Here is a 12,795-nt window from a genome sequence, read left to right as displayed (position 1 = left end):
AATTCCTCTGACACTTAATGCCAGTTTTAGAATTTCCAGTTTGCACATTCCAGCCGCCTCCTATTTACCATGGATGTGCAAACCGTTTATACATCCATCCCCATCAAGACTGACTCAGGGCTCTCTGTTGCTTCTTCGAGCAAAGGCCTGAACCGTCCCCAACCACCGTCCTCTGCTTGACCGAGCTCACTCTCACCCTCAACAACTTCTCTTTTAACACCTGTCATTTTCTTCAGGCCAGAGGCCCTGGATACTCACATGGGCCCAGTTATGCCTGTCTCTTCATAGGGTGTGTGGAACATTTCTTGTTCCAATTCTATTCTGGCCCCCACCCATAACCATTTCTCTGATAGCATCAGTGCTGCTTGCTTCTCTCATCTGCAACTGTTCATTGATTTTGCTTCCAATTTCGACCCCACCTTCACTTTCACCTGCTCTATCTCTGACTCCTCCCTTCCCTTCATCGATATCTCTGTTTCCATTTCTGGGGATAGAATAGCCACAAATCTCCACTATAAACCCACCGACTCCCACAGCTACCTGGAATTTACATCTTCACACCTGTCTCTTGTAAAGACTCCGTTCTTTCAGTTCCTCCATTTAAGTCGCTTATTCCGATGAGGCCACCTTCGACAAGGATTGTCCACCTTTTTCCTCAACTGCGGATTCCCCAGCACCATTGTCAACAGGGCCTTCAACCATGTCCAACCTATGTCCGCACTTCCACCCTCACCTCCTGTCTTCCCTCCCACAACAGTGATAGGACTCACCTTTGTCTTTACCTACCATCCCACCAACATCCACATCCAGAAGGTCAGTAGCCGCCATTTCTACCACCGCTAGACCTATTCCCCTTCTCTCCCTTATCCGCTTTCCACAGGGACCATTCCCTTCGGGATGCCCTGGTCCACTCTTCCTTCACTTCCTACACCCCATCCTCGGCCCCACGGCACCTTCCCCTGTGACTGCTGAAGGTATAACACTTGTGCATTTACCACCTCCTTCCTCAGTATCTAAGGGCCCAAATGTACCTTCCTGGTGAAGCAGCACTTTACCTGCTCTTCTCACATTCCAGTTTACCACATTTGCTGTTCACAATGTGGTCTCCTCTACATGAGGAAACATAATATAGACAGTTGCTCTGCAAAGCAGTCATCCAATGTTCTGGCTGCAAAAAAAGACCCTGACCTTCCAGTTGCCTGTCACTTTAACCCACCATCTGTTCCCTGGCCAATATCTCTGTCTCAGGCTTTCTGCAGTGCTCTAATGAAGCTGGAAGCACAACACCTCATTTTCCTCTTGGGGAATCTACAACCCTCGAGAAACAATATTGAGTTCAATAATTATAGGGCCTGAACTCCCCCATGTCCTAGCCCCCTACCCCACACACCAGGACTTATCACATAGTATGCCATTATACACAACTTGTTGTTAGCGACTAACAGTCTCCTTTAACGTCTATTCTCCCTCACACCTGGATCATTATCGACTGTTTTGTCTATCCTCTCTCTTTGGGCTCTATCCCCACCTATCGTTTACTCCTTACCCCCTATCTTCTGCCTATGAACCAAAATTTTCCTAGCTACCATCAGTTCTGAGGAAGGGTCACCAGACCTGAAATGTTAACTTTGATTTTTCTTCACAGATGTTGCCAGGCCAGCAGAGAATTCCAATAATTTGCGATCTTTGAAGAAATGTTTTCTCTCCGCACTCTAAATGACTAATTCATTTTCCTTTGTTCCCTAGTTCTAGACTCTTAATCTATTAACATCCATCCTAAACATTCTAAGATTTTTACAAGGCAGTGCTTATGCCATGGTTAAGAGTGTGCTTTTTATACAAAGGGAATTAATGTTCCATATTGCAGGCTTTGACTAGGATGAAATCAGAGATGAAATATTAGTTCTTAAACGAAACTTAAGTTACTTAGATTATTTTCTGAGTATCCCAAAACCCAATCTTGTCTCCTCAGTTTGATTGGAGATTTGTCGGCGATAAGGAGACATTAACTTATAATATTAAGAGGAAAGTGTTTAAGAATTTCAAGCAGAGGGAGTTGCGGGGCAAGGGGAAATGTCCAAATTAATGAGATTAAATTGGGCTTTGGGATTCCCTGTTGCAGTTTGGAATTGCAATGGGCAGTGAATCACTGCCTCGTGCTTAGTATGTGCACAGTGAACTGGACTCGATTGCTCCTGACCGTTCTCCCATATTACAGAAGGGAAAGTGTCAGATAGTGCACCAGTCCTTAGGCCTAATTGGCCACTTAAGTGCTTTTGCCACTGTTTTAGTTTAATCACTGGAAGACCGAGGCAGGGCAATTGACTCAGCAAATTTTAAAGCACAGGACATTGTTGAGCAGAAAGTACCTGCTTCAAGGCATTCCCTGCACAGTTCAAAGACATGTTCTGCCTTATGATTGAAACATTGTCATTTTTTCTCATCCTTGTCTACTTGCCAGAATCTACCAGCCAGGCCTATCCAAAATTACAAACTTACTTATCAGTCTGGGTTCTACCAGTCATTTTACCCAATAACTACCTGTAATCCCATCAGTGGCCATTGCTGAATCAGAGCACACCTAGGACAACTGAGCTGCTAGTCAGTCAGATTGTTCAGCACAAAAATAGAAATTAATGGCGAAACTCAGCAGCTCTGGCCGCATCTTTGAGAAGAAAACATGATTAATGTTTCAAGTCCAGTGACTCTTCATCAGAACTGGCGGTTTTTCTTTTGGATCTCCAGCGTTTGCAGTTCTGTTTTTATTAAATCAAACTGTTCAGCAGTCTTTAGAGTGGTACTTCCTCTCAGGGTAAAAGTCCCATTCTGAAACAATTTTTCATGATGGGGCAGCTAGTTTTCAGATGAGCAGCTGACAACTGACTTTTCAGTCAGGGCATGAGGAATATACCACCCTAAAGGTTCAGCCCATTGTCTCTGTTCACAAGTACAATTTCTCATTCTTGTTATCATCCTGGTGAATATTGATCCATGCACTTTCTGAATTTCAACTCCTTCCTTTAAACAGTAAACAATACACCTAATGGTTAACGAAGGCTGTGGACAAATCTTAAAGGACTTGACAGGGTATACGATGATAAACTGCCCCTCCCCCCTTTTTACTTGGAGAGTCTAAAATGAGGAAATATATTCCCAAGATGAGTCGTCAGCCAATTAGTAGGAGAATTTTTTTCATTTCAAAGTTGTGAATCATTGGAATTTTCTACTCCAGGGTCTGGAAATACTATACAATTGAGTATATTTCAAGATTTTTGTATGTGAGGGAACTTGTGGATATGCAGAATGAGAAAGTGGAAATGATTTAAGTAAGCAGTCCTTATTGAAGTAAATGTCAGTGCAGGCTCAAGGGTTTGTTTGGCATATTTATTATTTTTAATCTAATACCAATAACTACTTTAAGCCCAAAAGTATAAATGTAACTAAATTTAATCAAATGTAATTAATTTAAAGTAAATAGGCCAAGATCTGCTTTAAATTAATTGGACTTTTTACATTTTATCTGTAGTATCTAAACAGCAAACTGTAATAGGGAGTTGCACATTCAGACTACTCTTTCCATAAAGGAGATTATAACTTCAGCATACTGCAGTGAGAATGCTGCACTGGCCGAAGTACTGTCCTGTAAATATTAAACAGAAGCTTTGATTTCCCTGAACCACTACTACTACTACTATTGACTGATTAATTTGTGTGATTGGCTGCTTGTAAATGCTTGCTGCATTGAAATTGACTGCAGAATGTGTACATAGAACAATGCTGTATAGCCTTGAAGCAATGCTACTTTGCACATACAGCATATAGGAATGTCTCAGGAATGTAATAAGGTGCTTTTTAAATGAAAACCTATGAATCCTCTTCCTGATTTTGGTAACTGGAAAATGTTTAAAAATATTATGTTTAAAACCTTTGGCAAATTTTTGAGCCATGTATGACCATTTTTATTAATACATCTTGATGTTCTGTATTCTATCTCCATCTCGAAAATTTGATTTCAGTAAACTGAAGGAGGCAGATGGCAAGAATCAGAAATTTGTAGAAGAAATCCAGAATCTAAAGAAAGAATTAGAAGAAAGTAAAGCCAGAACAGAAAAAGGTTAGTGATAGCAACAGTTTTACTATGAACTATAATTACAGTTTAAATACTTTTTCAAAACAGACTTGTAAAATCTCTATGGCTAGTTTTATTGTCCTAAAGCAAGTCATGTTTCATGCTTATGCTTTTCTTTTGTTTGATAGGTCTCAAACTTCCAGATTTTCAGGATTCTATTTTTGATTATTTTAACACCTCTCCAATTCCACATGACTTGGGATTTAAAGTAAGTGCTGATTATGTAGTGATAATATCAAACTCTAGAAGTGTTTCGATGTGCATGTTTGTAAATTTTATTTTAGCTGGGAGGAAATTATAATAGTATCTAGTATAAGATAGGACAGCAAAACAGCTTTACATGAAGTTGACAGCCTTGCCATATATAAATGGAATATGTTTTCCAATCTATTAAAGCAAACTGTCATGGTTTGTAGATAAAAATCTGATATGCTGAAAAGATGTAAGGAAATGCCAGTTAGATATCTGGAAATAAGTGTGAATCTGCTCATTTTTGTGACCAGTTGATTCAATCCATATTCCATTTTTTTGAGCTGTAATCCCTAATCATCTTTACAACTGAAAAATATTGCTAATTCTACACTTTGTGGCATTACATTATGCTGATTCCAGGCATCTTTCAAAAGCTTATAAAGCATATGGTCTTTTTTAACAAATGAAGGTGTTCCTACAAACAAATTGGCTATACCCAAGTGCACCAATCTCTTTGTGAGAGATGGTTTCCTATTATACTTTTGAATTTGCAAAAGGGAATTCACTAAGTGTATTTTTCTCATATCTGTTGTACAAAGGGCTCTGTTTCTTCTTCGTCTACATCATCTCTCCTAGCGTTTTGGGAAGAAGTAAGTTTGTGCGTGTGCTTTGTCACCCTAACTTGTTATCACTTACTTAATCTGGCACTCTCTAAGCTAGTTGTGCTTCCTTATTCCTTGTTAATTAATTCTGCTATAGCTTTACATGAAACTACCATTACTATTGCTAATGTTTGAAAATTGCTTGTTTTCAAAGTACTCAAATCACCAAATTTCACAATTTCTTCAAGCTGCAATAATGATTGCAATTGTGTTTGGTAAAAATATAATCCTCCTTTGTCCAAAGCATAATACAATTCAACAGTCTACTAAATATGTAGGTTGGCATTTCTGCAAAGATTTGTTTAATTGCAATGCCAGTTAACCATATTTGGAGTTCAAATAAAATTGGATGAATTCTTTGAAGTGCTCCTTATCATTATACTTGATGATTTCAATTGGTGGAACCAATTAAATGAATAACTAATTTAAGCAAAGGTTCAGGTAGCGTTTTGATCTCTACTGGATAAAAGATCAAACCTTTTTTGGATTTGACCATCAACTCTTGTTTTCTGATTCCAATAAGAGGTACTTATTTGAACTCCCAAGCTTATAAAACTGTAACCATTTTGACATGTAGTCTGTATCTTAGTGTTGGGATTTACAGAAGCTAGGTGATGTGCCATTCAATCCTGTCTAAAATATTGTTTTAACGTACTGTCTCAATGATTCTTCTTTTGCTGCCTACCCTTTTCAAACTTGATATCTTCCATCAAGCCCTGCTTTATAAAGAACAAACATGTAAGGAAATATTTTACAGTACCTTGGAGCATCCATTCTTTAGTCAGTTGTAGGTGAAAGTTTAAGAATAGATTATGATTGAAGGGGTGCCCCCTTCTATTAAGTCCCTTAGGATAAACCTACACCATCCTTAATAGAACACACTGCTTCAATTAAAAGTGCTGACTGAGATGTCAAATAATGTCCTTTTTAATGAACTAGTCTAAAATTATTATTTTTAAAAAAGAGCCGAAGTCCAGTAGCTATACATCAGGGAGCAAGATAACACAGTCATCTAGTGGTTGAGGTGGGTAGTTAGTTGTATATCTATGGCCAAGCTGTACAAGTTCTGAGTTGTAAAATATAAAGCATTTCAAAATGTGAATAAAAGTAGTACGTATATGTTTGATGCTACAGTTATATGCTGGAGTATAAAGAAAATTTTCCTCACATTTATGCTGCCTGAATCTTATTTACCTTTTTTATATATTTTGAAAACATAATTACATTGATTTTAGAGTTTAGAATTTAGAGTGAGTACTTTCGCTGTAATTTCATTAACATCAAAATTACAAATTTTGCAATAAATAGCTAAGAATAAGTAGGCATGTTTGCTGTGGATTTTAAATTGTGAAATAAATAATGAAATAAATTATAGTGAATGAATTTAAACATTAGATTGTTGTTTCTTATCTGGAATCCAGTTTTGTTCAGTTTATTAATAAATATCTTGTATTTATTTGTGTAATAATAAAATAATGCTAGTTTAAAAGTTGGGCCCAGTGCTTAAATCTCGCAATAAGCCACTAAACCAGTCAAAACCTCAAAGAACAATGCTCCACCCCTGCTCTGCACAGCTTGAAAACAAAGGTGCAGTTGGGGTTTTCATGTGCTAAGCTAAGGAGGAGAAAAATTATTCTCCATACCTGTTCTTGATCACTATTTTTGCTGATTTTCATTGGATGTGAGCATCTTAAATTCACGGACCCTTGCCAATAGTCTTCCTATGTAAGTCTTGAGATTAATAAAGCAAAAGATTTAGCACATTAAAAGATTTGACGCATGATGTTCAGATTTAGATTTGGACCCTAATTAGGTATTATCCCAGAGCTGCCTCCCCTGGATATCAAGCTCAGTATGTGTTACCAGCAAAAAGAGAATGGGGAAGATGATAATTTAAGAATAAGGAACATCATCCATGATGATATCACTGACTTTGGCTAGTGTTGGCTCAGTCTGGCCATAGTGCATGTGCAACTTTGCATGTGGTTCTGTACTTAGAGTATTGCTCAATACTTTGTAGGCAACTCAAGTAGCAACATAAAACCATAAGATTTGAGCACAGAATTAGGCCCATCAAGTCTATTATGCCATTCAATCATGGCTGATATGTTTCTCAACTCCAATCTCCTACCTTCTGCCAGAACCCTTGATCCACATACTAATCAAGAGCCTATCTATATCTCCCTTAAATACTGTCAGTAACTTGGCCACCACAGCCTTCTGCAGCAAAGAGTTCCACAGATTCACCACCCTCTGCCTGAAGAAATTCCCCTTCATCGCAATTTTAAAGGATTGTCCCTTTACACTGAGACTGTCTCTTTGTATCCTAGTTTCTCTCCTTCTAACGGAAACAGCTTCTCCACATCTACTCTATTCAGGCCTGTTGAGTTTCAGTGTAAGTTTCAATGAGATCCCCCTCTCCCCAATCCTTCCAAGCTCCACAGAGTCTTCATTGCTTCTCATATGATGAGTCCTTCATTTCCAGGATCATTGTTTTAAACCGCCTCTGTACTCCACCAAGGGCAGCACACACTTCCCTAGATGTGGGGCCCAAACTGCTCTCAATATTCCAAATGTGGTCTAACCAGAGCATCATGTAACCTCAGCCGTACATCTCTGCTCTTGTATTGTAGTCCACTCAAAATGAATGCTAACATTGCCTTTGCCTTTCTAACTGCCAACTGAATCTGCATTTGGACTTTACGTGAATCCTGAACTAGAACTTGTCAGTCTCTTTATGCTTCAAACTTGCGAAGCCTTTCCCCACTTAGAAAATAGTCTATATCTCTACAAAGTGCATAACCTTGCATTTGCACTCATTTGTATTCCAACTGCCACTACTTTTCCCACTCTCAAAGCCTGTACAAGTCCTTCTGTAGCCTCCCTATTTCTTCAATACTACCTCTCCCTCCACCTTTGTTTGTGTTACAATCTGGTCTGATGCAATAGTCCCATTCCCATGTGACCTCATGTTGTAAGAAAATTGCATAATATCAGTACCACTTAAACCAATGGGACCGGCATCATGTAATAGCCAATACAAGTGAGGAAAGTTCAAGTTTTACAAATGTTCTAAAGTTTTCAATTGCATTGTCAGCCAATTCATAGAGATGTACAGCACAGAAACAGACCCTTCGGTCCAACTTATCTATGCTGACCAGGTAGCGGAACCTAATCTAGTCCCAGCACTTGGCCCACATCCCTCTAAACCTATTCATATACCCATCCTATTAATATACCCATCCAGATGCCTTTTAAATGCTGTCTTTGTACTAGCCTCCACCACTTCATCTGGCACCTCATTCTATGCACTCACCACCCTCTGCATGAAAACATTGCCCCTTAGGTCTCTTTTATATCTTGCCCCTCTCACCCTAAACCTATGCCCGCTAGTTCTGGTCTCCCCCATCCCAGGGAAATGACCTTGTCTACTTATCCTATCCATGCCCCTCGTGACTTTATAAACCTCTATAAGGCCACCCCTCAGCTTCCAACGCTCCAGGGAAAACTGCCCCAGCCTATTCAGCCTCTCCCTGTAGCTCAACTCCTCCAACCCTGGCAACATCTTTGTAAATCTTTTCTGAACCCTTTCAAGTTTCACAACATCCTTCCAATAGGAAGGAGACCAGAACTGCACACCATATTCTAAAAGCAACATGACCTCCCAACTCCTGTACTCAATACTCTGACCAATAAAGGAAAGCATATCCAATACCACCTTCACTATCCTGTCTATCTGATGTTGAAGAAACATGCGTTATAGCAGAACTGATTGTATTTGCCCGCGGTTTCTTTGTCCAGATCATTAATGTATAACATGCATAGTTGTGGTTCCAACACTGACCCCTGGAGAACTCCACTAGTAAGCAGCTTCTATCCTGAAAGAAACCCCTTCATCCCTATTCTTTGCCTTCTGCCAATCAGTCAGTCCTCTGTCCATGCCGATTACTTGCTGCTAAAATCATGGGCTCTTATCTTATTTAGCAGCATCCTGTGCAGCACCTTGTCAAAGACCTTCTGGAAATCCAAATTGATCGTATTCACAGGCTCTCCTTTGTCTCACTTGACGGTTACCTGCTCAAAAATTCCAACAAATTTGCCAGGCATGGCCTCTCCTTGATGAAGCTATGCTGACTTATTTTACCATGCACTTCCAAGTACTTATCCTAAATAATTTTAACAATGACTGAGGTCAGGCTAACTGGCCTTTAATTTCCCATCTGCTACCTCCTTCCCTCCCTCCCTTAAACTAGGGTATTACATTAGCTATTTTCCAGTTCTCCAGGATCATCCCTGACTCCACTGATTCCTGAAGATGATCACCAATGCTCCACAATCTCTTCAGCTATCTCCTTCAGAATCCTGGAGTGCAGTCCTATCTGGCCTGGGTGGTTTTTTTTTCCTCATCAGACTTTTCAACATCCCCAGCATCATCTTCATATGGCCACTACATTCACCTCTGCCCCTTAACTCTGTTGAAGTTTTGGTATACTAATGGTTTTTCTACCATGAAGATTGACAAAAAGTCCCTATCAGCAGATCTTTGCATCAGCTTATGGCTCACCATTTGATGACTGAAAAGTTGTCATGACTAAGTTAGCTTTGTAGGAGAAAGTGAGGACTGCAGATGCTGGAGATCAGAGCTGAAAATGTGTTGCTGGAAAACAGCAGGTCAGGCAGCATCCAGCGAACAGGAGAATCAACGTTTCGGGCATAAGCCCTTCTTCAGGCATCATAGTTCATTCCTGAAGAAGGGCTTATGCCCGAAACGTCGATTCTCCTGTTCCCTAGATGCTGCCTGACCTGCTGCGCTTTTCCAGCAACACATTTTCAGCTAAGTTAGCTTTGTAGCCAAAGTATTCTCAAAGCATTATTACACATGTTTGTTTCCGTAGTAGTCTGCCAATTGTAGATAACCATCCTGTAACAACCCTGAGCTGACAGCATGGGAGGGTCATTGTAGACTTAATTGTAGATTTTTTTGGACGCTATAGCATAGATTTGGTATAGCAATTCTCATGAAACAAGGTATCAGATAGTTCAAGATCAGATCATCGCGTATTCAGCAAATCTAAAAGTATCTTTTGGCGCGAGTGGAGTGGTGATATTTAGTTTGTACAAAATGTGAGCCACATGCTGAAGCAAAGATCTTCAGATATATGGCGTCTAGTTTGCCATGACTTACAATTTGCTCGTGATTCCCTCCAGTCCTCTTTCTCAGGCAGGATGAATCATTAATTATTATATAAGGAAATTAATTGATTTGTGTAGTAAGGAGAGAGAATTTTGGGTAAGTCAAATTGCACCATCCTTTTTCCCTTAAACCTGTTTGGCATAATCTGACATTTAGAAGCAGCTGTTCTGTTTGCACTGTGCCAGTGAAGGGTATATGCTGAGAGGGGATCAAAGGCTTCTAACAGGACAAGAGAAGAATGATACTGTTGATTATGTTGTGCTGGCTAGGACTAATTGACTTGATGAGGTACCATGATGAGTTCTATCTCATTAAGTTATTCGATGGTTGAACACTTGCTGCTTAGTGTTACCTTGCATTCATTTATGTAAGTGTCTGCCATTTCATACAAAGAGAAAACTGTACATACAGTACATGAGCTTGCTTCCTTTCTTAATTGTATTGAAACTCTTAATTGTCTACCACTGCCAATACTGTGTGTGTTTTGATGAAAAAGAAATTAATTATTTTAAGTGTAGGAAGAAGTTGAGTAAGTGACTTCGGTATACCAAGTGAGTATAAATGACCAGGGCCTCAATTTAATGTCTCTTTTCGATGTTTGATCCTGTATCAGTGCAGCGACTCCTTCACTGATGCCCTGGAGTATCAGCTTAAATCACATGCGCTAGTAAGGCTTCTAAAATATCCATCATTGCAACAATGATTGCAGCCCAAAAGTATTTTGTTGCTAAAAGATACTTTGTAAATACAAGCCTTTCATTTTGGCATCATAGTTAATGTAAGATGACTAAAAGGGAACATGAACTCTGGAAGTGTTCTCTTCACATTGGTTTAAATGTCAGGTCACATTGTTTATTTAGAAAAACATTTTGTAATTAGCAACACTGACAAAGTAAAACTTGAAACTTTCATTTATGTCATCTCTTCATGATCCCAAAAGCTTTACAGCCAATAGTTGTCCTTTTGGAATATATCACTCCTGTTATGTCAGAAATAATTCAACTAATTTGCACACAGTAAGTTCTCCCAAAACAGCAATGTGATAATGACCAACTAATCTATATTTAGTGATGCTTATTAAGGATAGGACTTGAGCTGCAGGACCTTGGACTAATGCCATGAGATCTTTTACATCCACCTGAGAGATCAGCTGCTGACTTGATTTAATGTTTCATCTAAAAATCAATGCCTATGATGGTGCAACATTCTCTCACTACATTGTACACTAATATCAAACTGCATTAGAATTGGAAAATGTTAAACAGGTCAGAAAATTAAAGCAGAATTGCCTTGGATTATTAATTCCCCACTGCAGTCAGTTTCACTGTCCAGGAATAATGGGGGGTGCAAAAGAACCAAGGGAATAATGTCAGTCTTCCACCCTTAAGCGATTTTCAGTACATGAGCTGACACTTTCTAATTACTTTTAATGAAATGTCTATTTTTCCTTACTTTCGAAGAGGTTTGTATTGTCGCTAGACATTTTGTATAGCTACACATGTACAAAGTAGCTGTGTATGAACCAGCACTTTATTAATGGGACATTTTTAGAATGTGCTGCACATCATTTTTAAAAAAAGTTTATTCTAACTTCCCTGGACAATTCAGGTGAGGTGTTACAGTGTACCATCTGTCTATTTCATGCTCCACCCAACTCTTTACTCTTCGAAGTCTGATCGGTCCAAATCATTCAAGACCCTAGGTCTTGGGCCTAACCCAAAATCTAGCAAAATTTAAAATCCAGTATAGCTTCTGTTAGTGTACCTGTAGTTTTTCTTCACTGCTATCAGTTATTTTACCACTGCGGTTTGAATTTTTATATTTGTTTTGTTAAATAGTTGTTTTTTAAATGAAAAACTGGATCTTGTTCAGGTCTATTATGTGAAATGTTTTTCAAGCTTCTAAGATCTTGAAGCATTTATGAATTTATTTTGTGCAGTTGATCTGGCAGTAAAGTAATACCATAAAACATAAAAGTAGTTCAAATTGTATTCTCCTAAATGTTTCAAAAAAACACTTGGACACTAAATTTTCTGCATAAGAAAATAGTTTCTTATTTCACTCCTATCCAGGCTGATAACTAGAGACACAACCATTGATATTCCTGGTTCTTTTTAAAAAAACCCTCAAGAAAATCGCCCAAAACATTACAATATCAAACTATGGACATTCATACCAAAAATGAAATAATCTATAACAAGGCTACAAAAGCTAAGTAGTTACATTAAAGCAATTGACGCAGCAAGGAATGACTTCAGGGTCACAGCCCCCAAATATAAATCTGTGCAAAACTGCAAATTCAACTAACAATTGACCGAGATCTATAATAGTATTTAATACTCAAAATTGAAAAGGAAGATTTAAAAATGAAGTACATGAACATTGTAAATCAATAATTAATGATTTTCTAGTGCTTAGTATTGCTGTTTGTTCTATCCTACAAAACGTTGATTAAAAAAAGATGTTAATCATGTTTGTTTGCAGTTGACATTAAACTTTTGTGCTATGACTAATGTGCAGTAATCCATACGCTACACATATGCCTGGTGGCACATAGAATTCAGGACAGAAATGTGTGAATTTTGAGACCGAATAAAGGAAGCAACATTTTGAAGTCT

At 38.6% G+C, this 12,795-nt stretch overlaps 1 protein-coding gene across 4 annotated transcripts in view; it reads left to right on the top strand.

The window, feature by feature from the left end:
- Nucleotides 1-12,795, top strand: part of cdc42bpb (CDC42 binding protein kinase beta (DMPK-like)) — a 208,127-nt gene that overhangs the window by 151,030 nt on the left and 44,302 nt on the right. For 2 of the 4 annotated variants that reach the window (XM_043697465.1, XM_043697464.1), the window contains exons 20-23: nt 4,017-4,114; nt 4,258-4,337; nt 4,921-4,971; nt 5,698-5,721. In XM_043697465.1, coding sequence (XP_043553400.1) covers nt 4,017-4,114; nt 4,258-4,337; nt 4,921-4,971; nt 5,698-5,721 — 253 coding nt within the window. The remainder of the gene's footprint in view (nt 1-4,016; nt 4,115-4,257; nt 4,338-4,920; nt 4,972-5,697; nt 5,722-12,795) is intronic. The other 2 variants (XM_043697466.1, XM_043697467.1) reach the window with 2 other exon arrangements.

This window comes from Chiloscyllium plagiosum, chromosome 10, assembly GCF_004010195.1.
Source record: "Chiloscyllium plagiosum isolate BGI_BamShark_2017 chromosome 10, ASM401019v2, whole genome shotgun sequence".
In the NCBI taxonomy this organism is placed as follows: domain Eukaryota; kingdom Metazoa; phylum Chordata; class Chondrichthyes; order Orectolobiformes; family Hemiscylliidae; genus Chiloscyllium; species Chiloscyllium plagiosum.
This window is presented reverse-complemented; position numbering and strand designations above follow the sequence as displayed.